Source organism: Clupea harengus, chromosome 11 (genome assembly GCF_900700415.2).
Source record: "Clupea harengus chromosome 11, Ch_v2.0.2, whole genome shotgun sequence".
Classification (NCBI taxonomy): Eukaryota; Metazoa; Chordata; class Actinopteri; order Clupeiformes; family Clupeidae; genus Clupea; species Clupea harengus.
Genome location: NC_045162.1, coordinates 11172232 through 11200175, shown reverse-complemented (window position 1 = coordinate 11200175; position 27944 = coordinate 11172232). Strand labels below are relative to the sequence as shown.

General features: G+C 42.2%; 2 protein-coding genes across 4 annotated transcripts; one reads left to right on the top strand and one right to left on the bottom strand.

Annotated features, from left to right (window-relative positions):
- LOC105912998 (trypsin-3-like) lies at nt 1-27242 on the top strand. 3 transcript variants are annotated; one of them, XM_012842011.3, is made up of 6 exons: nt 1-564; nt 24305-24412; nt 25000-25144; nt 25994-26247; nt 26413-26549; nt 27009-27242. In XM_012842011.3, exons 2-6 carry the CDS (start codon nt 24373-24375, stop codon nt 27159-27161), a joined length of 729 nt encoding a protein of 242 aa, XP_012697465.2. In that variant the 5' UTR covers nt 1-564; nt 24305-24372; the 3' UTR covers nt 27162-27242. The 3 variants fall into 3 exon arrangements, with proteins under 3 accessions (XP_012697465.2, XP_031432892.1, XP_031432891.1); XM_031577032.2 differs by having other exon boundaries at nt 24302-24412; XM_031577031.2 differs by lacking the exon at nt 1-564 and adding an exon at nt 16941-17526 and having other exon boundaries at nt 24302-24412.
- LOC105912967 (trypsin-3-like) lies at nt 6189-12498 on the bottom strand. Its single transcript, XM_031576114.2, has 5 exons — nt 12483-12498; nt 7741-7870; nt 7092-7345; nt 6801-6937; nt 6189-6341 (listed from the first exon to the last, which is right to left on the bottom strand). Exons 1-5 carry the CDS (start codon nt 12496-12498, stop codon nt 6189-6191), a joined length of 690 nt encoding a protein of 229 aa, XP_031431974.1.
- Nucleotides 27243-27944: the final 702 nt, after the last annotated feature.

The window sequence follows — 27944 nt, the reverse complement described above, 5'->3', positions numbered from 1 at the left end:
TGCATCAGGTCGAGGTCTGTCTGATCACAAAATTCATAGTTTACCCACCTCTAATTTTAGCACTACAGCACTGTGTACAACACTGGGAAATGTATAGTCCGCCGGTCATTATCGGAAAATAAATATATGTAACAGATACGAGATATCCATATATTGTTTTCCTCTTTATCTGTTAAACTAATTTCCTATACGTGTAGTCACTAGCCAATCAGCAGGTTGGAATGCAGGTGAGACTAAACAGGAAGTAGTGAGAGACCGGTGAACGTGGAGAACGTGAGTGCAGCTTCCTGACTCTGCAGATTTGGAAGAGTGAACAAATAAGTTTAATACTGAATATAGGTTTAAGTTAGCGACACTTAGTGATTGCCTTTTTGCCTTTGGAGTGTGTAGCCGTTAAGACATTAGCGAGGCGCAGTGCACCGGCCAGAGGAAGAAGTTAGAATCGCGTTGGTTTGTGTTTGCTGCCCTTTGATCCTTGCCGCCGCTGAGGTCGACAGTTCCCTGCCATCCAGAGACTGCTCCAGAGTTCCAGCGACCGAGTGCAAACTGAAGGGAAGACTTGAGGTAAAGTAACCTGACTTTGTGTTATTTAACAGCAAGCTATAGTGGAGAGAAATCATTGCTTTAGTCGCGGATGCGACGGAGAGAGATCACTCTGCCTGGACCGAAACTTTTGTTAATTGACAGGGTTAGTATGTTGGCCAACATTAGTGGTAACATGTTTGAATTACTACTGTGAAGGGTGAACTGTGAAAGGTGATTTTTGAGTAACCAGCAATATTTCCATGTACTTTGTATTTGTTTTAATATTTCAATTGATTTAGTATAATAAATAATCACTCATTTTCAACTGTTTAACTATTGCTTATACGGTGAAGTTCTTGGATCTTCTCTGAAGTAGGGGCGTTAGGGGAAATACAGGGTAAGTTGCACATACAGAAACTTATGCTTGTATTTTATCCTTTAGGTCATCACTGTGACATGTACAAATCCTAAAGCCTAAACTATTATATTCGTTTCACTTAGGGCAGGTTAGGCTTGAGACTAGTAGGCCTGGGGGTTAGGGGCTCAGATCCTTTTATCTCCAGCCGTTCAGGGAAGTGTTAATTACCCCTACTAAGCGGACGTAGGTCCCGTTCGCTACATATAGCTGTGTGTCAAAGGCAAACGTTTCAGTGCGTTTTCTGTTGCTCTGGACGAGAGTCCTGACATAAATGACAATGCTCAGCTCGCGATTTATTTCCGCGGTGTGAACAACCAGTTTGAAGTGACAGAGGAATTACCGTCGTACCACAAGTTAGGATATATTCATATATTCAAATCCTAACAGGTAGCCGTCCAACTACATGCCCGCTGGACCCCATCCCATCCAACATCCTTCAAGCCATATCGCCTGCCGTCTTACCGGCAATAACACAGGTGATTAATGCTTCATTTAATTCTGGAACATTTCCTTCTCTTTTCAAAGTGGCTCGGGTAACGCCGCTGCTCAAGAAGCCGTCTCTCGATCCCACTCAGGTGGAAAACTATCGACCGGTCTCACTTCTCACGCTCCTATCTAAAACCATTGAGAGGGCAGCTTCCAAACAGGTCACCGAGTTCCTGTCAAAGAACAATCTCCTCGATCCGAACCAGTCTGGCTTCAAAAGCGGTCACTCCACCGAAACAGCCCTGTTGTCTGTAATGGAGGCCTTAAAAACAGCTAGAGCAGCAGCTCAATCCTCGGCTCTCGTCCTGCTTGACTTATCAGCTGCGTTTGATACAGTCAACCACCGCATCCTTCTGTCCATACTGTCAAGTATGGGCATTTCTGGCAATGCGCACTCCTGGTTTGAATCCTACCTCACTGGGCGCTCGTTCAACGTGTCATGGCAAGGTCAGCTGTCTGTACCTCACCGCCTCACCACTGGGGTGCCCCAAGGCTCGGTGATGGGACCACTTCTCTTTGCCATTTACACCACCTCGTTGGGCCCTATCATCCGCTCGCATGGTTTTTCCTACCACTGTTATGCCGATGATACTCAACTGTTTCTGTCTTTCCCTCCTGAGGACACCACGGTCTCGACGCGGATTTCGGACTGTCTCGCTGATATATCCACATGGATGAAAAATCACCACCTTCAGCTGAACCTGGCCAAAACGGAACTGATGGTCTTCCCAGCCAAACAGGTCATCCACCACAACATCAAGATCAATACTGACTCTTTATCTCTTGCTCCATCCAAAACAGCAAGAAACCTCGGGGTCATTATTGATGACCAACTGACCTTCACGGCCCACATCGCCTCTGTCTCCAGGTCGTGCCGCTTTGCGCTATACAACATCCGCAAAATCAGGCCGTACCTAACCCAGTATGCCACCCAGCTGCTGGTGCAAACCTTGGTGAGCTCCCGCCTTGACTACTGCAACGCCCTCCTAACGGGCCTGCCGGCTTGCGTGGTGAAACCACTACAGATGATCCAGAACGCGGCGGCGCGTCTGGTGTTCAACCAACCGAAAAGGGCACACGTCACCCCGCTACTCATCGAGCTCCACTGGCTGCCAGTAGCTGCTCGCATTAAGTTCAAGTCACTTATGCTTGCCTACAGAGTGCTTACTGGTTCTGCTCCCACCTACCTAAATGCTCTTGTAAGGGCAAATGTTACACCCAGGACGCTGCGCTCGTCTAGTGAGCGTCGTTTGGCACTGCCGTCCGTGCAAGCACGGCAATCCAGACTATTTTCATTTATAGTTCCACGTTGGTGGAACGAACTGCCTAGTATTACCAGAGCAGGGGCGTCCCTCTCTACCTTCAAGAAGCTTTTGAAGACCCAACTCTTCAGAGAGCACCTCCCCTCCTAACTGGCACCTGACTAGCGCTTAACTTGCACTTCAGCAGTTACATTCCTGCACTTCTTTTTCCTCTTTTCTAGGTTGTTGTTTTTCTAATTCTCATGTAAAGTAGTATTTATTGTTACACCATGCTTTTTTATTGCTCTTAGCTTGACTGTTCTCTCCCTTGTACGTCGCTTTGGACAAAAGCGTCTGCTAAATGACTAAATGTAAATGTAAATGTAAATATATTTGAGCGACTGTGTGACGCAATTGAGCATGCTGGTTTGTCATGAAAGTCGCTCCGAGGAATAACAACACACGGTGCTCCATCAATGATCAGTATATAAGTAAACTATTAATTTAAGATCACTAGATGGAAGGATGTTGTATTTTGGCAAACAAATTACATTATACTCTTATTAATTAATATTTATTATAAATACATTTATTTTATAAAATGAAATAATTCAATACTTTTTGCTGAAACTTTATTCAGTTTTCTGCTTTGTTTTGTTTGTTTGCAGCCTTGTTACCAACTATACAAAAGTGGTGCAGTACAGCATTTGCTTTGAAAGGAAAAATATATGTAGTTGTCAATGAAGATATTATCCCACTATTACTACAGTATATGTCATGGGCTATCAATAAAAAGAGATCCAAAAATTCTACTATAACAAACACCTTTATCCAAAGAGCGTCTTGCATTGCCCAGACTTAAAACTCAGGTCAGCTACTTGTTATTCAACAACACTAACCATTGTACCTCTGATCACACACGGTAAATGTACAGTCATTACATTTACATTTAGCAGACGCTTTTGTCCAAAGCGACGTACAACACTCAAAAGTGGTATCTACAGTATTGTGATAGGCAAGCCAACAGATTCATTTGAGTTTGAGACCCCTGCCCCAGGCTTTCTTTGCTGGTTTACTGTGCACAATGTGACTGTTGTTCAGTTCAGTTCAGTTCAGTCAGTGACGGAGCGTTTCAAAATATTTTCACGTTGTCATGAAAGCAGAAATTATAAGCCATACTCTGTAGACGCCAAGCAAAAACTGGCAATTACGTGACTTGAAATGCATTTTGCATGAATTCGACAACAGGCAAATAAAATAATATAGCCTATATGACTTATGTAGTTTTAATGTGTTTATGTGCCATTTTGCAATCCTAAATATAGTGTAGCGTAGCTCGGATTCTGCTACACGGACTGGTGTTGTTGTTATGCCGCGGTGTATTGTGGGAGTACTACACCGCAGCTGTTAGCTTAGCCACAGTGCTATCTGTTGTGTATGTCCCATTGTTGTGTGTGTGGTTGATGTAGAATTGTTCCTGTTCTGTATTGATGTGTTTTGTACATATAACTGAAGTGTCAACCGTGTTTATGTGTTATAGATGTTGTGAATATAATCCTGTGTATTTAGTGTTAATCTTTGTACGAGTATGACTTGAGTTCTAAAACCATTTGTAACTACCCGCTGGTTTTAACTCATAAACATGACTCCACGCTTCATACTGATGTCCAACTCTTTCTTATTTATTGTCGGGAACACCGTGAAAACTAGTCAGACAAACAAACAAACGAACAAACAATCAACAAACCAAACAAACCCAAATTGTACACATAGCAATCACAAACAAATATACATATTCCATTTAAAACATAGTACAGATATGTAAACGCATTACCGTGTTCGCCTGGAAACCAGCAGTAGATTGATTGGGAACATAATTAGTGCGTGTTCTCTCAGTCTTTCGAGTCCGATGTGCCAGAGCCCTTCCAGGTCATATAACCAGGTAAGGTCACGTGACACAAAGGGTCACCAGACTAACGCACAAATTCATTAAATCCACCAGCAAATGGACATTAACTTTGCACACCAACAAATGAGATCACAAACTCATAAATAAAAATGATTAATTAATCTATGCAATTTAAATGTCCATCACCTACGGCCATATCTTGGCAGCTGATCCATCAGGGTCAGCTACACCATTCATCGTCTCGAGCCCATTCTTATCTTCGCCACAATAGATCTACCGATGTCAGGGGTGACTGGAATGTCACTGGCTGGAACTCTCCGTGACTGAACTGGACAAGACAATGTGTTTCAGATTTAAATGGTTGTAATGTGTTTAGATAAACTGATTATGTTGGTCCATACATATAGTCTGCAATTATTGTCAGCAAAACTAGTATACTTCACAGACACAACTGCAGACATCCGTGTTGTGCAAAGACATTTTGAGGTTTACTTCAGCCCTAAGCCACTGTCTTTATCTGACATGCTTGTCTATTGCAATGACCATGGCATTACACTCTGTTAATGATTCTGCTGATCTTTTAAGTATCCATTATGCTAAACTGCATGAAACATCATGACCAGGGTTAGGATCAAATACACGTAGATTGTTACTATCTGGACATGTACAGGAACATGACAACGCAAAATGCAAAGACACTCAAAAGAATAGAGCCAGCCACGGCTTCATTTTAACAGAGAACATGCTCTGTGCAGGCATGGAAGGTGAGGAAAGCTGCTATGGCGATGACAGAGGTCCTCTGTGTCCATAACGGGTATAGGGAAGGGAGCTCCAGCATTGATCACCGTTCAATGAGATAATTAAGTTTACAGCTCAAAAAAGACATTTTAGGATGCACTTACACTTTCAAATTACATCATAGCCAAATGAGTGGTTAAACTGCGTTGATTTTCGATGGAGGGCCAGGCATATTGTTCTGGCTTTTGTCATTGTAATTCAATGTATGCAGTATTTCAGTATCATTTCAGTGTACCTTCTTAGAAAAAAAGGTATTTACTGTATGTGTTAAGATTTGATTTCTGTGCCTGTATGACCACAGGTTGCAGCTGCAATCAAAAAACAGTGACATCTCCCAAAGGGGAAGGATCATGGAACTAGCCCTCTCTACCTACTCCTCAATTCAGATGTGCATGTGTGAAGCAACTGGTGCAGAATTTAGCGTGTAGAGGAACTAGCTAATCATGGAAAATATCACAGCCACTGAGTTCTGTTCTCACTGAGGAAGAGTTCAGTTCATTGCCTACTATACTCTACTCTACTGCCTACAAGTGCTATGGTTTTAAGTATACAAAATGAAGCAATACTAATTTATTACCTGCAAAAACACCAGTAGTCAATAAAAAATATCTCAAAATCTTGTCATGAAGATTGTGCTACCAGCTAAGACCTGAATGAGATGTCACAGCATTTCTGATGGTTTGTTCATGTATGTGTGTGTGCATTAAATGAGGTCTCTGTGAAAGCCATATTTCAGTTGCAAATGTCTTTATTGGCCATAGAGTTCATCATGACAGCATTGTCTCATTGGAACAGAGGTGTGTATGGGTTTTTAGTTGCTCTTCATGACACCCTTGATCCAGCGGTTGTAACGGCACACGCGGGCGTAGACACCGGGTTTGTCCCTCAAAGCACACTCATTGGGTCCCCAGGAGACCACACCCTGCAGCTGGCCACCGCACACCAGAGGTCCGCCAGAGTCACCCTGTATGGAATTAACACGTAGACGCACACGCAACACAGACAGACACACGCACACACAAATAAGTAATTCAGCTGCTTCAGTAGGCTTTCAGTTCTCTTCTCAATTTAGATTTTGCTTTTCACTTTCTGTCAGCTTTTCTCTGTACTTGTACAGTCTTAAATATGTAAAAAGCATGAGAAACTGGTCACTATAATGTTGCACATGACGGAGACAGCCTAGCTTTAAAGTGAGTGCTTGGGGTTATCTATGATTATGATGACATGGAGGGGTCATCAATGACTATGATATCATGATTCCATGGGATTCCATCTGTGATTATGATATGCATTCAGTGGTGATCTATTATTTTGACATCATGATTACAGGGCAGATCTCGAGTTATGATGTCATGCTTGGGGTTATCTATGATTATGATGTCATAATTCCAGGGGGCATTGGTGATTATGACATGGCTCTGACCTTGCAGCTGTCAGCTCCTCCTTGCATGAAGCCAGAGCAGACCATGTTCTTAGTCATGCTGTCACGATAGGCCATCTTGCAGGTGCGATCATCGATGATGGGTTGTGTAAGGCACTGCAGGCGGTCAGGAAAGATCGCTGATAGACAGAAAACACTCATGTTTGTAGGCTATGTCACAGAACAAGTTTGGTATGTAGGAGTCATTCAGAATATTCTGAAGAAGTACGGCAAAAAAAACACAAGAGTGCACAAAGATACGGAGACGGAGGAGTAACTATACATACTACTTACTACTTTTGCCGTCGGTGGCGCCCCATCCGGACACCATGCATTGCTCGTTGGGAATGGGACATCTGCTGGGCAGGGCAACAGTCTTGACATAGCGGTTGAGTGTAGCCGGGCGGCTCAGCTTGATGAGCATGATGTCGTTGTCCAGGTTGTTGGGATTGTAGTTGGGGTGCTTGATGATCTTGGCGGAGTCGATTAACTGTTCGGTGCCCTCGTTGGAGGAGAGGCTGTGCTCACCAAGGCGCACCTGGATGCGACTTCAGAGGGGAGTGAACAGCTGGGCTTAGTTATGAGTTAAGAGTTAGCATGAGCTAATGCTATAATGCAGGCTTTCAATCAGAATGACAACTGTAACAGACGATACCCGACGAGGCAAAATCCCGGACAATTTTGGAATCCCTGCCGGATGCATTTTTTTAGGTCTCGAAAAGAGGACATGTCCGGGCAAAAGAGGACGTCTGGTCACCCTAACTTTAGATTTATGCTTGGTGAATTCAAACACCATACTTTAGATTTCTGCTTGGTGAATTCAGACACCATGTGTTAGATTTCTGCTTGGTTAATTCAGACACCATGCTATAGATTTGCGCTTGGTGGATTTAGACACCCTTGTGAGGTGGATCCTATTTTCAGAGAGGAGGTTAGGACTCACCGTGTGTAGCAGTGGGCAGCAGACACAACCCACTGGCTGGAGATGAGGGAGCCACCGCAGAAGTGTTGGCCTGCATTCAGGGACGCCTGGTAGGGCACGGAGTGCCTGCGGCACTCATGACCTCCCACCACTTCCACATGTGTTTAGTTAAGATACCTTTTAAGTATTTTCCGTTTCTTGTGTATTATTGTTTCACTCATAAGTTTTCACCTGACATCAATAAAGGAGCAAGGTGCTTTTTATTTTTATTTTTTATTTATTTTTATTTATGTGAAGCACATTGTTGTGCATGTATGTGAAGCACATTGAATTACCACGGTGTATGAATTGTGCTATATAAATAAAATTGCCTTGCCTTGCCTACCTGGCTCGTGAAATCAAGTTTGGCTGACTGTTTAACGGACTCAACACACTGGACGTGCAAAACGCGAGGACAGTACACAGCCCTAACTAAACTAAACTAAAGGTTTTTTTTTAATTGTCCCGCTGCAATTAAAACGCCGACGTCAATCAAAAGCTATTGTCTATAAAGGAAAGCATTGCCATAGAAAAAATATAAATCTCCCGTTGAATTTTGTGTGGTGGAAACATGAAAGTCCAGTTCATGTAGTGTTGTCACCGATAATAAAAATAGACATGACTAAAATCATGTAATTCCCATCCAATCATCATATTATTGCTAAAAGTAATGATATGATTACCACAAAGGAGCAGGACTTGAGTTTAGCCGTAGTCATACGTTTCTTCCTTGCGCCCCACCAGAGACGGTTGTTCTGGGGGCATGCATTGTATGCTGTGGGTGAATTCATTCCATTTCGGATCTCCCTGTACCTTGACTGGAGCGTGAGCAGGTGACAATACTTGGTGGGGTTTCTCACACTTCAAGGTATGTTCCCCATCACGTGGCTCTGGTTGTCTCCTCACCACTGGAGCTATCTATACTGCTCTCGTCATTTCTGTACAGTATTGACTCTCAACTGGCTTAGCATTCACCTTATGTTCATGCTCCAAGAGGTCACATACATCATTGCAAATATTCAGGTTGTGAATATTCTGGGAACAAATATCCCCCCAAACCTACAGCTCTCTCCACAACTTCCTCAGCTAAAGCATCGCTTGTAGCTTCCATTGACTCTGGTTTTGTGTGTGTTCTGACCTCTGACCCTAATGGTTCCTCAGTTTCCTGTGCCTTCACTATTATCCCATCACAGTCATCAGGCACTGCCCACTCAATATGACACAGCCCACTCTCAACTGGGGATTTTCCATCAGGCACCAAACCTAGACCATCTTTGTCAATAGTCACACACATATCACCTTTGTCAAGCCGCTGACTCTCAGCTGTCGTAAAAGACTGTAATGAGGGCAGATTTAGTTTCCCGGAACCTCAGACATAAGGGCTTGTTTCTGCCTATTATTCAATTTCAAAAATGTACAGAACATGCTTTCATCATCACCACACTCCTTGTCATTCCATATGTTATGGTTAGATTGGGGAGCATGTCTGCCTCTGCCCTGAGACCTGCATTCCTTTGCCCAATTACCATACCATAACTCTCCCTTGTATGTCGCTTTGGACAAAAGCGTCTGCTAAATGACTAAATGTAAATGTAAATGTATTTCCCACACATATGGCATAAATCATGTGAACTACTTCTAGACCTATATCTTGGTTTATGATGTTGATATCCAAAAGATTGCACCACATGCCTACCAGCATACCTAGCTGTTAACCGTCTCAATCTGGTAGTGCCATCATTAACATCTGAGTTTACACTCATGTTCTCTGGCTTACACTCAGCAATTGGCTCGCCTGTCCCTCTCCCTGTGAGGGGGCTGCTCACACCACCACCAACAAACTCTCTGTTATCCAGCCAACTTATTTTAATACTATGCCACAATTAGTCGAGCTGACCGCGCGTCTTCGGGTCGTATTAAACACAATGTCACACTTGCCTATACGTCTGATACATCGGCTTATGAAAAATGCCACTGTCCGTCGGGCACAACCACAAAACTTCAGAGTTTTTTATTTTTATTCTTACTTACCTGGGCCACACTTCAGGCACAAACCACACTACTTTGGGCTATCAACAACTCGTTTCAGTTACTTTAAAAACATTTCACGGCCTGGGCCTCTTTTGTTTCAGCTCCTTTCTAAACTTATTTCAACACAATTCTGTCACCTCACTACTTCGGGCTGATTTAGTTAATTAATCGTTAACGAAATTGCACAGAGCTGACCCACAGCCAAACACCTCCTGCTTATTAATGGAACAAAGAGAAGAAGCAGATGATCCCTATCTGTAAACCTCCTTTCTCGGTTGTTTTAAACGTGCAGGTCTCCTGAAAGAATAATAGTAGAATACTTTTTTTTAGAAATTGCGGGATGGGTGGCTTGCCAATTGTAAGAAAAAGGAAGTGTCTTTGTGTTTGATGAAGCAATCTGTCTTTGTAAGAAAAACGACGTTTCTTATGTGGTTGATGCAGCAATCTGTGTGGTCTGGGAACCTTTTTGCTGTTCTGTATGATAATCAGGTTTTCTTTTCTACCATAATAAGATTATCATTTTGGATATTATGCTGGCCAACTTTTGGTGGTCACAGCAGCTGCTTGATCATGAATCTCATGTTCACTCACAGGATATACTGTAATTCCTTACAATGCCCACAACCACTTCAAGTTTTATCATTACAGTGGCAAAGCTGCAGGTGTCTCGGGAACCTTCACCTTATCCCAGAAGGAAAGTTCAGGTTAACTAATCCACTGCACATGGCAGTATGTTGTTCAAGCTTTTAGTTAAATGTACTAATGTTATGTGATCCATGACTATAGAGTTAATAGGGTTACAGTTAGGGTTGGGGTGTGTAGAAGAAAATCCTCTTGCTCTGTTCGACAGGTGCTGTGGTGTCTTGGTGTGAGCCAGTTTTACCTTGATACTACATGGTGCAACAGATGTTCCATAGGGAAGGCAAATAAGGCAGCCTGACCTCATGTTTGTCAAAGACATTTTGTTTGTTTTGAATGTATTTTTGAACCTCAGACATTCAAGTTAGTGGAAATTGGTGAACATCTAAAGTGAAAAAACACGTTTTATATCATTTTGCAAAGTGAAAGACTGTAAACAATCTTTTTTTATGTCTTTGGGGTTTTTCCTATTCGAGCCATTCTGTATTTAACTGACAGAAAAGCTAATCTTGTGTAACACCAGCTTCTCTCTGATCAACCAGTGGTAAAGCACCAAAGAAGAGTCACAGTCAAAAGGTCAATACGTGACCAATTTATTGAGATGACAGTTGGGAGCACAAGGGGGAGTGCGGGGGACAGTTGCTCACTTTCAGGGGTTAAAGGCACACTAACAGCTCACAGCAAACAGTGGATACACTACAATCATATAATTGCAAAAGGTCTCAAGACTTGAGTGAGTGTAGCAATTTGACCACCAACCCCCCCCCCCCCCCCCACACACACACACACACACACACACACACACGTTACAGCCTAAAAGCAAGCAGCTGACCCCCTGGCTACTGCCAGTGGCCCGTAGATGTTTTAACTACAGTGTTTATGGCAATAAATAGATTAAAAACATTGTTCTTTATTAAGATTTATACCAAGATAAAGTTAAAATAGTACTTCTACTGCTGATCTTCGTTATCTAGGCTGACTGCTGGCTGAGCCACTTAAGAGCCGTAGATGGCGTACAAATCTCTGTACAGGTCGGCTGCTCTGGCTGGGACTAAAACAAACTCAAAAGATATAGACTCAAACTGTACAAATCACCATGCATAATAGTTACATTATCACATGCATCAAAAAGCCACAGAATTACCCAACAACCAAACAAAATGAACAAAATTAACTGCACACCATCTACCTTACCCCCTGCACACAATTAAGACCAATAGGAACACTCTGAAAGGCATCGTTTTAAAGGGGGGTGATTGTCATGGAAACGACAAGGGCTATTACACCAAGGTGCAGAATTACGTGGGCTGACCCAGCTGTCCATAGCAAATCAAACTATAACCAGTCATAGTTATAGGTTTTAATGGAAGTACATTATAATGAATGATCATATATCACAGTTACTGGTACCTCTGGTTGGTTAATTATAACAATTAAAATAAACATTTATAAACAATTAATAGAATGTATGCTCCTATTGTTGTTTGAGGAGCTGTTAACAGCAGAAGGAGTAAGAGTCTGTTGACATTCAATATGCATAAAATGCACCTCCTCAACGCATTCCCCTACCCATCCTAAAGGAAAGCCCTTTCCACAAGACAAGTGTCAGTGTAGTTAATCCAGCCTACACACATATTAGTGTCACACATGTTACTGCACACATGCAAAGTCAAAAAGACCAGGAGGCCCGTCAAGCACTATAGCAAGTAGACACTATACACGGAAGATCACTATAGCAAGTAGACACTATACATGGAAGATCCCTATCTGTAAACCTCCTTTCTCGGTCGTTTTAAACGTGCAGGTCTCCTGAAACAGAATCATAGTAGAATACTTTTTTTTTTAAATTGCAGGATGGGTGGCTTGCCAATTGTAAGAAAAAGGAGGTGTCTTTGTGTTTGATGAAGCAATCTTTCTTTGTAAGAAAAATGAAGTTTCCTATGTGGTTGATGCAGCAATCTGTCTTTGTAAGAAAAAGGACGTTTATTTTGTGGTTGATGCAGCAATCTGTCTTTACTCCAGAAAAGTGCAGTAACGAAGCACTTGGAACTTACGTCGGATTTTTGTCATTCGTTCTGCGGAGAAGGTGATTGGCTTCAATTTGCCATCTCTCCAGGATTTGAATGCATCCAGGACCCTGAGGCGTGCAGGGAAGATTATGGCTGATCCCTCCCACCCTGGACACAAACTCCTTGTGCCACTACCCCGGCAGAAGGCTGCGGTCCATCAGGACCAAAACCTCACGCCACCTGAGCAGCTTCTTCCCTTCTGCGGTTGGCCTCATCAACAAGGCCCGGGACCCCCGCCCCCCAACACGGACTCTAATCCCTTTTTTGCACACTCCTGCTGTAACTTAATATGTGTATTGTTTATTGTGTATGTTTATTGTTTTCACCAACGTACCACAAAAAATTCCTCGTAGGTAAAAACCTACTTGGCAGTAAAAACCTTTCTGATTCTGATTCTGATTCTGATTCTGATTCAGCGGTGCAGATCTGAACAACAAGCATCTCCAACTCTAGCCATATACAGTATACTGTTTAAGACACCTCTTAGGCTTTTAATGAAAATGAGCTAGGCTTCAAATGCAAACAGCTCTAGGAAACTTTTGCTGTTCTGTATGATAATCAGGTTTCTCTGACTGAGATGGTTCTCAATGGCCTACTCCATTCCCATACTATGATTAATTGCAGTCACTGACACCTCAGTTTGCTTCCTGACCCCAGGTGTCTGAGCAAATCCAGTGTGGGGACCTTTCCTTTGTTACCATGATAAGATTATCATTTTGAATATTATGCTGGCCAATTTTTGGTGGTCACAGAAGCAGCAGCAGCTTGATCATTAATCTCATGTTCACTCACAGGATATGCTGTAATTTCTTACAGTACCCTCTTAATGCTATGAACCATACATAGCATCACATTCTCAGTCACACCTTTCATAGAGGTGCCCAGTGGCGGTGATGTGTTGCTTCAGGTTGCTCCCTCTGCGGCCTTTAGGGAGTCTTACCCATCATTAGACTCATCACCATCATGCACACTGGTCATCTCCCATTCTCAATAGGTAAGTTATCATGGGGTCATTCTGTAATTTGATACTATAATACAAAAAATGTCTCAGGTTTGGGAGAAGCATTTGAGAACCACCACAACCAAGGCATCTCACATCCAAACTGCTCTCGTCATTTCTGTACAGTATTGACTCTCAACTGGCTTAGCATTCACCTTATGTTCATGCTCCAGGAGGTCGCATTCATCATTGCAAATATTCAGGTTGTGAATATTCTGGGAACAAATATCCCCCCAAACCTACAGCTCTCTCCACAACTTCCCCAGCTATAGCATCGCTTGTAGCTTCCATTGACTCTGGTTCTGTGTGTGTTCTGACCTCTGACCCCAATGGTTCCTCAGTTTCCTGTGCCTTCACTATTATCCCGTCACAGTCATCTGGCACTGCCCACTCAATATGACACAGCCAACTCTCAACTGGGGATTTTCCATCTGGCACCAAACCTAGACCATCTTTGTCAATAGTCACACACATATCACCTTTGTCAAGCCGCTGACTCTCAGCTGTCGTAAAAGACTGTAATGAGGGCAGATTTAGTTTCCCGGAACCTCAGACATAAGGGCTTGTTTCTGCCTATTATTCAATTTCAAAAATGTACAGAACATGCTTTCATCATCACCACACTCCTTGTCATTCCATATGTTATGGTTAGATTGGGGAGCATGTCTGCCTCTGCCCTGAGACCTGCATTCCTTTGCCCAATTACCATACCATAACTCTCCCTTGTACGTCGCTTTGGACAAAAGCGTCTGCTAAATGACTAAATGTAAATGTAAATGTATTTCCCACACATATGGCATAAATCATGTGATATTCTTCTGGACCTATATCTTGGTTTATGATGTTGATATTCAAAAGATTGCACCACATGCCTACCAGCATACCTAGCTGTTATCAGTCTCAATCTGGTAGTGCCATCATTAACATCTGAGTCTACACTCATGTTCTCTGGCTTACACTCAGCAATTGGCTCGCCTCTCCCTCTCCCTGTGAGGGGGCTGCTCACACCACAAAATTGCACAGAGCTGACCCACAGCCAAACACCTCCTGCTTATTAATGGAACAAAGAGAAGAAGCAGATGATCCCTATCTGTAAACCTCCTTTCTCTGTCGTTTTAAACGTGCAGGTCTCCTGAAACAGAATAATAGTAGAATACTTTTTTTTAGACATTGCAGGATGGGTGGCTTGCCAATTGTAAGAAAAAGGAAGTGTCTTTGTGTTTGATGAAGCAATCTGTCTTTGTAAGAAAAAGGAAGTTTCTTATGTGGTTGATGCAGCAATCTGTCTTTGTAAGAAAAAAAGGTTTCTATGGTTGATGCAGCAATCTGTGGTCTGGGAACCTTTTTGCTGTTCTGTAAGATAATCCGGTTTTCTTTTCTTTGTTACCATGATAAGATTATCATTTTGGATATTATGCTGGCCAACTTTTGGTGGTCACAGCAGCTGCTTGATCATGAATCTCATGTTCACTCACAGGATATACTGTAATTCCTTACACTGCCCACAGCCACCTCAAGTTTTATCATTACAGTGGGAAAGCTGCAGGTGTCTCGGGAACCTTCACCTTATCCCAGAAGGAAAGTTCAGGTTAACTAATCCACTGCACATGGCAGTATGTTGTTCAAGCTTTTAGTTAAATGTTGTTAAATGTGATCCATGACTATAGAGTTAATAGGGTTACAGTTAGGGTTGCGGTGTGAAGAAGAAAATCCTCTTGCTCTGTTCGACAGGTGCTGTGGTGTTTTGGTGTGAGCCAGTTTTACCTTGATACTACATGGTGATGCAACAGATGTTCCATAGGGAAGGCAATTAAGGCACCCTGACCTCATGTTTGTCCAAGACATTTTGTTTGTTTTTAATGTATTTTTGAACCTCAGACATGAAAGTTGGTGGAAATTGGTAGACATCTAAAGTGAAACAACACGTTTTATATCATTTTGCAATGTGAAAGACTGTAAACAATCTTTTTTTATGTCTTTGGGGTTTTTCCTATTCGAGCCATTCTGCATTTAACTGACAGAAAAGCTAATCTTGTGTAACACCAGCTTCTCTCTGATCAACCAGTGGTAAAGCACCAAAGAAGAGTCACAGTCAAAAGGTCAATACGTGACCAATTTATTGAGATGACAGTTGGGAGCACAAGGGGGAGTGTGGGGGACAGTTGCTCACTTTCAGGGGTTAAAGGCACACTAACAGCTCACAGCAAACAGTGGATACACTACAATCATATAATTGCAAAAGGTCTGCATGTTAAATGTTTTTAATCTATTTATTGCCATAAACACTGTAGTTAAAACATCTACGGGCCACTGGCTGTAGCCAGGGGGTCAGCTGCTTGCTTTTAGGCTGTAACGTGTGTGTGTGTGTGTGTGTGTGTGTGTGTGTGTGTGGGGGGGGGGGGGGTTGGTGGTCAAATTGCTACACTCACTCAAGTCTTGAGACCTTTAAGAGGATTTTCTTCTACACACCCCAACCCTAACTGTAACCCTATAAACTCTATAGTCATGGATCTGATAGGTGAAAATTCACCCTAGTTACCTTAGGACTCCGGAGCTGCATATAAGTATATTTATTAGACAAACAACAATTGCAATTGGGCTCACTCACAAAACAAGTATGAAAGTGAAGCAATGATAAACACATTGCACAAGGTTTATATAGACAGAAGTTGAGCGTTCAGCAGGGAAAACCACGTGGTGGATTTCTGATGTCCGAGGCAAGGATGGAAGTTTTGCAAAGTCGGAAGAAGCACAGTTCGAACCTTCTTATCACTTCTGGTACAAATGCAGACTAAGTGGCACCTAATATTCTAAGTTACACACACGCAGAAACACAGAAAAGCCATGTTCCTGCTTACATAAGTACATGATTCATTTAAGGTAATTAATAATACAAGGCACTTTATTATAGTCTTAAGTCATTAACAGTGTTCGGAAATGATCTCCATCAGATCACATAACATTAGTACATTTAACTAAAAGCTTGAACAACATACTGCCATGTGCAGTGGATTAGTTAACCTGAACTTTCCTTCTGGGATAAGGTGAAGGTTCCCGAGACACCTGCAGCTTTCCCACTGTAATGATAAAACTTGAGGTGGTTGTGGGCAGTGTAAGGAATTACAGTATATCCTGTGAGTGAACATGAGATTCATGATCAAGCAGCTGCTGTGACCACCAAAAGTTGGCCAGCATGATATCCAAAATGATAATCTTATCATGGTAACAAAGAAAAGAAAACCGGATTATCTTACAGAACAGCAAAAAGGTTCCCAGACCACACAGATTGCTGCATCAACCATAGAAACTTTTTTTTTCTTACAAAGACAGATTGCTTCATCAAACACAGAGACACTTCCTTTTTCTTACAATTGGCAAGCCACCCATCCTGCAATTTCTAAAAAAAAGTATTCTACTATTATTCTTTCAGGAGACATTGTCACAAGCCGGCTCTTAGGCTTGCTACAAGAAACCAAAAGTACACCAAGTTCGTCCAAACGCAACAGTTTAATTTCCAAAGTTCATCAAATAAAGCTACAATCCGTGTGTTCTCTTCTCTCCTCGAATGCAGGAAGTGCCGGATCTTTATAGGGGAGGGACACGCCCACCCAGGTGGTTAAATCACCGGCACCTGGAAGACAGAGACTTAACACAGCAACACACGCATGCACTCAAATACACACATTCGTTAGTGGACAAAACAGACAGAGCTGTGGAGCCCAAAAAGGGTTCGTCACATGCACGTTTAAAACGACCGAGAAAGGAGGTTTACAGATAGGGATCATCTGCTTCTTCTCTTTGTTCCATTAATAAGCAGGAGGTGTTTGGCTGTGGGTCAGCTCTGTGCAATTTCGTTAACGATTAATTAACTGAATCAGCCCGAAGTAGTGAGGTGACAGAATTGTGTTGAAATAAGTTTCTAAAGGAGCTGAAACAAAAGAGGCCCAGGCCGTGAAACGTTTTTAAAGTAACTGAAACGAGTTGTTGATAGCCCAAAGTAGTGTGGTTTGTGCCTGAAGTTTGGCCGAGGTAAGTAAAAATAAAAATAAAAAACTCTGAAGTTTTGTGGTTGTGCCCGACGGACAGTGGCATTTTTCATAAGCCGATGTATCGGACGTATAGGCAAGTGTGACATTGTCTTTAATATGACCCGAAGACGTGCGGTCAGCTCGACTAATTGTGGCATAGTATTAAAACAGTTGGCTGGATAACAGAGAGTTTGTTGGTGGTGGTGTGAGCAGCCCCCTCACAGGGAGAGGGAGAGGCGAGCCAATTGCTGAGTGTAAGCCAGAGAACATGAGTGTAGACTCAGATGTTAATGATGGCACTACCAGATTGAGACTGTTAACAGCTAGGTATGCTGGTAGGCATGTGGTGCAATCTTTTGGATATCAACATCATAAACCAAGATATAGGTCCAGAAGAATATCACATGCTTTATGCCATATGTGTGGGAAATACATTTACATTTACATTTACATTTAAATTTAGTCATTTAGCAGACGCTTTTGTCCAAAGCGACGTACAAGGGAGAGTTATGGTATGGTAATTGGGCAAAGGAATGCAGGTCTCAGGGCAGAGGCAGACATGCTCCCCAATCTAACCATAACATATGGAATGACAAGGAGTGTGGTGATGATGAAAGCATGTTCTGTACATTTTTGAAATTGAATAATAGGCAGAAACAAGCCCTTATGTCTGAGGTTCCGGGAAACTAAATCTGCCCTCATTACAGTCTTTTACGACAGCTGAGAGTCAGCGGCTTGACAAAGGTGATATGTGTGTCACTATTGACAAAGATGGTCTAGGTTTGGTGCCAGATGGAAAATCCCCAGTTGAGAGTGGGCTGTGTCATATTGAATGGGCAGTGCCAGATGACTGTGATGGGATAATAGTGAAGGCACAGGAAACTGAGGAACCATTGGGGTCAGAGGTCAGAACACACACAGAACCAGAGTCAATGGAAGCTACAAGCGATGCTTTAGCTGGGGAAGAGCTGTAGGTTTGGGGGGATATTTGTTCCCAGAATATTCACAACCTGAATATTTGCAATGATGCATGTGACCTCTTGGAGCATGAACATAAGGTGAATGCTAAGCCAGTTGAGAGTCAATACTGTGCAGAAATGACGAGAGCAGTATAGATAGCTCCAGTGGTGAGGAGACAACCAGAGCCACGTGATGGGGAACATACCTTGAAGTGTGAGAAACCCCACCAAGTATTGTCACCTGCTCACGCTCCAGTCAAGGTACAGGGAGATCCGAAATGGAATGAATTCACCCACAGCATACAATGCATGCCCCCAGAACAACCGTCTCTGGTGGGGCGCAAGGAAGAAATGTATGACTACCGCTAAACTCAAGTCCTGCTCCTTTGTGGTAATCATATCATTACTTGTAGCAATAATATGATGATTGGATGAGAATTACATGATGATTTTAGTCATGTCTATTTTTATTATGAGTGACAACACTACATGAACTGGACTTTCATGTTTCCACCACACAAAATTCAAGGACTTAACTGAACTATATCAGAAGTGATGATCATAGATGCATATTTGCCACTCACAGCTCGCAGAAGGCGAGTATCGCTGTACAAAAGCAGGACAGTAAAACAATTTTACACAAAATTTGAGGATTAAAGGGTTTTTTGCTTTTACCAGTGAGATCAGGAACTTGGCAAATTGGTAGCAAGATGCCAATGTAAAATGTTTACCACTACACTATAGGAACATGTGTTTCGTTTAAACCTTTTTACACTATGGGAACATGTGTTTTGTTGATCATGATGTCTGATTATGTTCATTATGGTTTTATTAAGTTTTATTATGATCATTATGTACGTAGTTTGATTTATGATCAGATGGGGAGATTGTTAGATGCAGGTTGATTTCATAAGGAATTCGGCAAGAACAGCATACTCTTTCACATTTGTATTTAGATGTGTTTTGGACGTGAGATGCCTTGGTTGTGGTGGTTCTCAAATGCTTCTCCCAAACCTGAGACATTTTTTATATTATAGTATCAAATTACAGAATGACCCTATGATAACTTACCTATTGAGACTGGGAGATGACCAGTGTGCATGATGGTGATGAGTCTAATGATGGGTAAGACTCCCTAATGGCCGCAGAGGGAGCAACCTAAAGCAGCACATCACCACCACTGGGCACCTCTATGAAAGGTGTGACTGAGAATGTGATGCTATGTACTGTATGGTTCATAGCATTAAGAGGGGACTGTAAGAAATTACAGTATATCCTGTGAGTGAACATGAGATTCATGATCAAGTTGCTGCTGCTGCTGTGACCACCAAAAGTTGGCCAGCATAATATCCAAAATGATAATCTTATCATGGTAACAAAGGAAAGGTCCCCACACTGGATTTGCTCAGACACCTGGGGTCAGGAAGCAAACTGAGGTGTCAGTGAATGCAATTAATCATAGTATGGGAATGGAGTAGGCCATTGAGAACCATCTCAGTCAGAGAAACCTGATTATCATACAGAACAGCAAAAGGTTCCTAGAGCTGTTTGCATTTGAAGCCTAGCTCATTTTCATTAAAAGCCTAAGAGATGTCTTAAACAGTATATATGGCTAGAGTTGGAGATGCTTGTTGTTCAGATCTGCACCGCTGAATCTGACGTAACTTCCAAGTGCTTCGTTACTGCACTTTTCTGGAGTAAAGACAGATTGCTGCATCAACCACAAAATAAACGTCGTTTTTCTTACAAAGACAGATTGCTTCATCAAACACAAAGACACTTCCTTTTTCTTACAATTGGCAAGCCACCCATCCTGCAATTTAAAAAAAAAAGGATTCTACTATTATTCTGTTTCAGGAGACCTGCACGTTTAAAACGACTGAGAAAGGAGGTTTACAGATAGAGATCATCTGCTTCTTCTTTTTTCCCATTAATAAACAGGAGGTGTTTGGCTGTGGGTCAGCTCTGTGCAATTTTGTTAACGATTAATTAACTGAATCAGCCCGAAGTAGTGAGGTGACAGAATTGTGTTGAAATAAGTTTCTAAAGGAGCTGAAACTAAAGAGGCCCAGGCCGTGAAACGTTTTTAAAGTAACTGAAATGAGTTGTTGATAACCCAAAGTAGTGTGGTTTGTGCCTGAAGTGTGGCCCAGGTAAGTAAAAATAAAAATGAAAAACTCTGAAGTTTTGTGGTTGTGCCCGACGGACAGTGGCATTTTTCACAAGCCGATGTATCGGACGTATAGGCAAGTGTGACATTGTGTTTAATACGACCCGAAGACGTGCGGTCAGCTCGACTAATTGTGGCATAGTATTAAAATAAGTTGGCTGGATAACAGAGAGTTTGTTGGTGGTGGTGTGAGCAGCCCCCTCACAGGGAGAGGGAGAGGCGAGCCAATTGCTGAGTGTAAGCCAGAGAACATGAGTGTAAACTCAGATGTTAATGATGGCACTACCAGATTGAGACTGTTAACAGCTAGGTATGCTGGTAGGCATGTGGTGCAATCTTTTGGATATCAACATCATAAACCAAGATATAGGTCCAGAAGAATATCACATGATTTATGCCATATGTGTGGGAAATACATTTACATTTACATTTACATTTAGTCATTTAGCAGACGCTTTTGTCCAAAGCGACGGAATTACATGATGATTTTAGTCATGTCTATTTTTATTATCAGTGACAACACTACATGAACTGGACTTTCATGTTTCCACCAAACAAAATTCAAGGACTTAACTGAACTATATCAGAAGTGATGATCATAGATGCATATTTGCCACTATGTCGCTCGGGGCGACAGTGGTACAGGAGGTAAAGAAGTCGTTTAGTAATCAGAAGGTTGCTAGTTCAATTCCCTGTCGAAGCGTCCTTGAGCAAGACACTTAGCTCCTGATGTGCAGTGTGCCATCAGTGTAAATGTAAAATGTGTATACATTGTAAGTCGCTTTGGATAAAAGCGTCTGCTAAATGACTAAATGTAAATGTAACAGCTCGCAGAAGGCGAGTATCGCTGTACAAAAGCAGGACAGTAAAACAATTTTACACAAAATTTGAGGATTAAAGGGTTTTTTGCTTTTACCAGTGAGATCAGGAACTTGGCAAATTGGTAGCAAGATGCCAATGTAAAATGTTTACCACTACACTATAGGAACATGTGTTTCGTTTAAACCTTTTTACACTATGGGAACATGTGTTTTGTTGATCATGATGTCTGATTATGTTCATTATGGTTTTATTAAGTTTTATTATGATCATTATGTACGTAGTTTGATTTATGATCAGATGGGGAGATTGTTAGATGCAGGTTGATTTCATAAGGAATTCGGCAAGAACAGCATACTCTTTCACATTTGTATTTAGATGTGTTTTGGATGTGAGATGCCTTGGTTGTGGTGGTTCTCAAATGCTTCTCCCAAACCTGAGACATTTTTTATATTATAGTATCAAATTACAGAATGACCCTATGATAACTTACCTATTGAGACTGGGAGATGACCAGTGTGCATGATGGTGATGAGTCTAATGATGGGTAAGACTCCCTAATGGCCGCAGAGGGAGCAACCTAAAGCAGCACATCACCACCACTGGGCACCTTTATGAAAGGTGTGACTGAGAATGTGATGCTATGTATGGTTCACAGCAGGGGTCTTCAACCGGGGGTCCGCGACCCCCAGGGGGTCCGCGGAGGTACTGCAGGGGGTCCGCCAAATTATTTCATCTGAAGCATTTTTCCCTCTTCCAAAAATTAAAAACGTCCAATAGGCTACATAAACATAAACAGATCGTAACAATTGCTTTCTATTCGTTTATAAAATAATACATAGGCTACCCATGAATCTTCACGTGATCATTTGATTACCATGGCAACATATGCACTTTTAGCTACATTTAGCTATCTGGTGCCAAAACACGTTACCTGCCATAACCATACAATTTAAAAGTTTTGTAATTTCTCGGAACAAAAGCTCCACGTCATACAGCACTGATGGCGGTTCAGATGATCTACCTTCAGAGGATGCCAACATGCCTTAATACCCAAAAACGCAAACTGTAGAAAACACGTAAATATTCAAATAATTATCTGAAGTTTGGCTTCACCTACAAAGAGACCGATGGTGACAAACTACCAGTGTGCGTGGTTTGCTCTCCCGTGCTATCAAACGAAAGTATGAAGCCATCAAAGCTGCAACGACACGTAGACTTAGAGACAACCCATGCTCACTTGAAAGAAACAAACATTTAATATTTCCCGTTTAAAATCTTTTGAGGGCCAGCAGACAATCAGCCACAGTTGGCGAGCTAGCTTTAAAACCCTCTTATCAAGTTGCATTACGTGTCGCTCAGACCAAAACGCCATACATAATTGCGGAAAGTTTAATATTGCCAGCAGCTAGTAATATGTGAAAAACAACGTTTGGGAAGGAGGAGTACGTGAAAAAAAATGAAAAGCATCCCTTTGCTTTTTTCCCCCTTTCAATTGATGAATTGGCAGCTGATGTGAGGGCACAACTAGTCGCGAAACTCCCGAAAGCAGATTATTTTGCACTACAATTAGATGAATCCACAGACATGTCAAAGACCCTCTGTTTTTAGCGTTTGTGTGGTTGTCTACCAAAATGAGATGCAGGAGGAATTTATATTCTGTAAGCAGCTGCATGGACGTACAGAAGAGTTCAGAGACTTTCAAAGTGATCGACAATTTTTTCCGTGAACGTGATATACCCTGGCCAAAATGTGTCGCGATGTGCACAGACGGTGTAAGAGCCATGTGTGACGCACTGAATGCTTCATAGGGAGAATCTTGTTGCCAAAGACATGAGTGATGAATTGTCAAACGTCAGGCCTCTCACTAGATCATGAGATATTTCATCCATACTTAAGCTTCTCAAGCTACTCAATTCTTTGTCCCCCCCTCATTGAATACAGAGTAATGGCTAACTGTAAGGGAGAAAAAAAATCATAAAATTATAAACAGAATAAATTGAAACGAGTTGTGTGTTACAAATTATGTATCATTATGTTCAAACACGTGTAGGGGAGTGTGTTTGTGTTTGTGTGTGTGTGTGTGTGTGTCTGATACTTAGTTCCAGATAAAATATATGAATATCAGGCCTAAATTTGGGGCGGCGGGGGTGGGGGTCCCTGCTCAGTGTCTCTCTCAGCCAAGGGGTCCTTGGGCTGAAAAAGGTTGAAGACCCCTGGTTCATAGCATTAAGAGGGGACTGTAAGAAATTACAGTATATCCTGTGAGTGAACATGAGATTCATGATCAAGTTGCTGCTGCTGCTGTGACCACCAAAAGTTGGCCAGCATAATATCCAAAATGATAATCTTATCATGGTAACAAAGGAAAGGTCCCCACACTGGATTTGCTCAGACACCTGGGGTCAGGAAGCAAACTGAGGTGTCAGTGAATGCAATTAATCATAGTATGGGAATGGAGTAGGCCATTGAGAACCATCTCAGTCAGAGAAACCTGATTATCATACAGAACATCAAAAGGTTCCTAGACCTGTTTGCATTTGAAGCCTAGCTCATTTACATTTAAAGCCTAAGAGATGTCTTAAACAGTATATATGGATAGAGTTGGAGATGCTTGTTGTTCAGATCTGCACCGCCGAATCCGACGTAAGTTCCAAGTGCTTCGTTACTGCACTTTTCTGGAGTAAAGACAGATTGCTGCATCAACCACAAAATAAACGTCCTTTTTCTTACAAAGACAGATTACTGCATCACCGACAAAAGAAACTTTGTTTCCTTACAAGGACAGATTGCTGCCTCAAACACAAATACACTTCCTTTTTTTACAGCAGGTAGGAGTTATAAAAAGGATAGAAGATGTCCATGTCTCACAGCAAGCAGCTTGCAGACCAGCGAGAACATGAAGACCCTGATTTTGTTGGCATTGCTCGGAGCGGCATGTGAGTAAACTGCAGTGAAACAGCACATAAGGGGTTATATGAACGTTTTCATAGTTTAAGCTAGGTACTGTTAGGTAGGAGGTGTTGCTGGTACAATGGTTAGCATTGCTGCCTTCCAAACAGTTGACCCTGGTTCACTGCCTGTTCAGAGGGAGATGGCTTTGTAAGTAGATTCTATTACAGATCTACTTAATACATGCCCTTTGCCTTAGGAGGTTTCCCTCTTCATCACAGTCATCTGTGTGACCTAGGGGATTAAATCAAGTGCTTTCAGACTATGTTCATTGTTAATGGTACTATGCAAATAAGTAACATTTAATTGATTTAATTTGAATGAACTTACACACTTAATAGCCAACACTGGGAGAGATCTAGCCTGGATCAATCAGGCACAAATGTAATTATTACACAATCAGCTGTAATCTGGGTTGTAATTGCACACTAGCATTTTGATTTATCTCCACTTTTGGTGTGAGGCTCTTTTTCTCTTGATACCTTCTTGCATCTATACTTGTTTGTTGCAGTAAAACGCTTCTATCTTTAATACATATGTTGTTGTTGTTGTTGTTGTCGTTGGGCCGCTGTAGGGGCTGATGTGGAAGTGGTGGGAGGTCATGAGTGCCGCAGGCACTCCGTGCCCTACCAGGCGTCCCTGAATGCAGGCCGACACTTCTGCGGTGGCTCCCTCATCTCCAGCCAGTGGGTTGTGTCTGCTGCCCACTGCTACACACGGTGAGTCCTAACCTCCTCTCTGAAAATAGGATCCACCTCACAAGGGTGTCTAAATCCACCAAGCGCAAATCTATAGCATGGTGTCTGAATTAACCAAGCAGAAATCTAAAACATGGTGTCTGAATTCACCAAGCAGATATCTAAAACATGGTGTCTGAATTCACCAAGCAGAAATCTAAAGCATGGTGTTTGAATTCACCAAGCAGAAATCTAAAGTGTGATGTTTGAATTCACCAAGCAGATATCTAAAACATGGTGTCCGAATTCACCAAAAATTTTAAAATGTGGTGTCTGAATCCACCACAAATTGCACAAGAGAAAACATACACCTGCTTATAATTCTGGAACAGATCTGGTGCTGATCAGACACACCGATCCAGCAGACTGTCTGAAGCCTTTCCTCCATCTGCTGCTATCTGTGTAGGTGTGTGAATTTGGTTGGATGACTGTTCAAACCAAATAACAGGAAAACACTGATAACAGATGCATTAAAACTGGGGTAAGAAATGAGGATCTCCCAGGCGACTGGTGATCTCTCTACAATTAGCATTAGCACGGGGTTGAAACTGCAGTACATTGTATATTTTCCCACGCACAATACGCACAGTCATTGTACCTTATATAATATTTTTCCAAGTAAACAGCTCCATAATTAACGCTTACTCTGTTAGAGTTTTCAGTGGCTACAGTGGTTACTCTGACTGAAAGCCTGGCTAGCATTAGCATGTGCAAACTCTCCATAGCCTTTACTCTGTTACAGTTGTCATTCTGATTGAAAGCCTGCATTAGCATTAGCTCATGCTAACTCTTAACTCATAACTAAGCCCAGCTGTTCACTCCCCTCTGAAGTCGCATCCAGGTCCGCCTTGGTGAGCACAGCCTCTCCTCCAACGAGGGCACCGAACAGTTAATCGACTCCGCCAAGATCATCAAGCACCCCAACTACAATCGCAACAACCTGGACAACGACATCATGCTCATCAAGCTGAGCCGCCCGGCTACACTCAACAGCTATGTCAAGACTGTGGCCCTGCCCAGCAAATGTCCCATTCCCAATGAGGAATGCATGGTGTCCGGATGGGGCGCCACCGACGGCAAAAGTAGTAAGTAGTATGTATAGTTACTCCTCCGTCTCCGTATCTTTGTGCACTCTTATGTGTTTTTTTGCAGGACTTCTTCAGAATAAGGGCACATTCTGAATGACTCCTACATAGCAAACTTGAATTCTGTGACATAGCCTACAAACATGAGTGTATTCTGTCTATCAGCGATCTTTCCTGACCGCCTGCAGTGCCTTACACAACCCATCATCGATGATCCCACCTGCAAGAGGGCCTATCGCTGCCTCATGACTAAGAACATGGTCTGCTCTGGCTTCATGCAAGGAGGAGCCGACAGCTGCAAGGTCAGAGCCATGTCATAATCACCAATGCCCCCTGGAATTATGACATCATAATCATAGATAACCCCAAGCATGACATCTTAACTAGAGATCTGCCCTGTAATCATGATGTCAAAATAATAGATCACCACTGAAAGCATATCATAATCACAGATGGAATCCCATGGAATCATGATATCATAGTCATTGATGACCCCTCCATGTCATCATAATCATAGATAACCCCAAGCACTCACTTTAAAGCTAGGCTGTCTCTGTGATGTGCAACATTATAGTGACCAGTTTCTTATGCTTTTTACATATTTAAGACTGTACAAGTACAGAGAAAAGCTGACAGAAAGTGAAAAGCAAAATCTAAATTGAGAAGAGAACTGAAAGCCTACTGAAGCAGCTGAATTACTTATTTGTGTGTGCGTGTGTCTGTCTGTGTTGCGTGTGCGTCTACGTGTTAATTCCATACAGGGTGACTCTGGCGGACCTCTGGTGTGCGGTGGCCAGCTGCAGGGTGTGGTCTCCTGGGGACCAAATGAGTGTGCTTTGAGGGACAAACCCGGTGTCTACACCCGCGTGTGCCGTTACAACCGCTGGATTAAGGGTGTCATGAAGAGCAACTAAAAACCCATACACACCTCTGTTCCAATGAGACAATGCTGTCATGATGAACTCTATGGCCAATAAAGACATTTGCAACTGAAATATGGCTTTCACAGAGACCTCATTTAATGCACACACACACATACATGAACAAACCATCAGAAATGCTGTGACATCATCTCATTCAGGTCTTAGCTGGTAGCACAATCTTCATGACAAGATTTTGAGATTTTTTTTATTGACTACTGGTGTTTTTGCAGGTAATAAATTAGTATTGCTTCATTTTGTATACTTAAAACCATAGCACTTGTAGGCAGTAGAGTAGAGTAGGCAATGAACTGAACTCTTCCTCAGTGAGAACAGAACTCAGTGGCTGTGATATTTTCCATGATTAGCTAGTTCCTCTACACGCTAAATTCTGCACCAGTTGCTTCACACATGCACATCTGAATTGAGGAGTAGGTAGAGAGGGCTAGTTCCATGATCCTTCCCCTTTGGGAGATGTCACTGTTTTTTGATTGCAGCTGCAACCTGTGGTCATACAGGCACAGAAATCAAATCTTAACACGTACAGTAAATACCTTTTTTTCTAAGAAGGTACACTGAAATGATACTGAAATACTGCATACATTGAATTACAATGACAAAAGCCAGAACAATATGCCTAGCCCTCCATCGAAAATCAACGCAGTTTAACCACTCATTTGGCTATGATGTAATTTGAAAGTGTAATTGCACCCGAAAATGTGTTTTTTGAGCTGTAAACTAAATTATCTTGAACAGTGATCAATGCTGGTGTTCCCT

Coding starts and splice junctions, on each gene's coding strand:
- LOC105912967 (XM_031576114.2), bottom strand. Junction 6,938..7,091: donor CGCCACCGACGGCAAAAGTA/GTAAGTAGTATG, acceptor TCTGTCTATCAG/CGATCTTTCCTGACCGCCTG. Junction 6,342..6,800: donor GAGGAGCTGACAGCTGCAAG/GTCAGAGCCATG, acceptor AATTCCATACAG/GGTGACTCTGGCGGACCTCT.
- LOC105912998 (XM_012842011.3), top strand. CDS start 24,373: ATGAAGACCCTGATTTTGTTGGCATTGCTCGGAGCGGCAT. Junction 26,248..26,412: donor CGCCACCGACGGCAAAAGTA/GTAAGTAGTATG, acceptor TCTGTCTATCAG/CGATCTTTCCTGACCGCCTG. Junction 26,550..27,008: donor GAGGAGCCGACAGCTGCAAG/GTCAGAGCCATG, acceptor AATTCCATACAG/GGTGACTCTGGCGGACCTCT.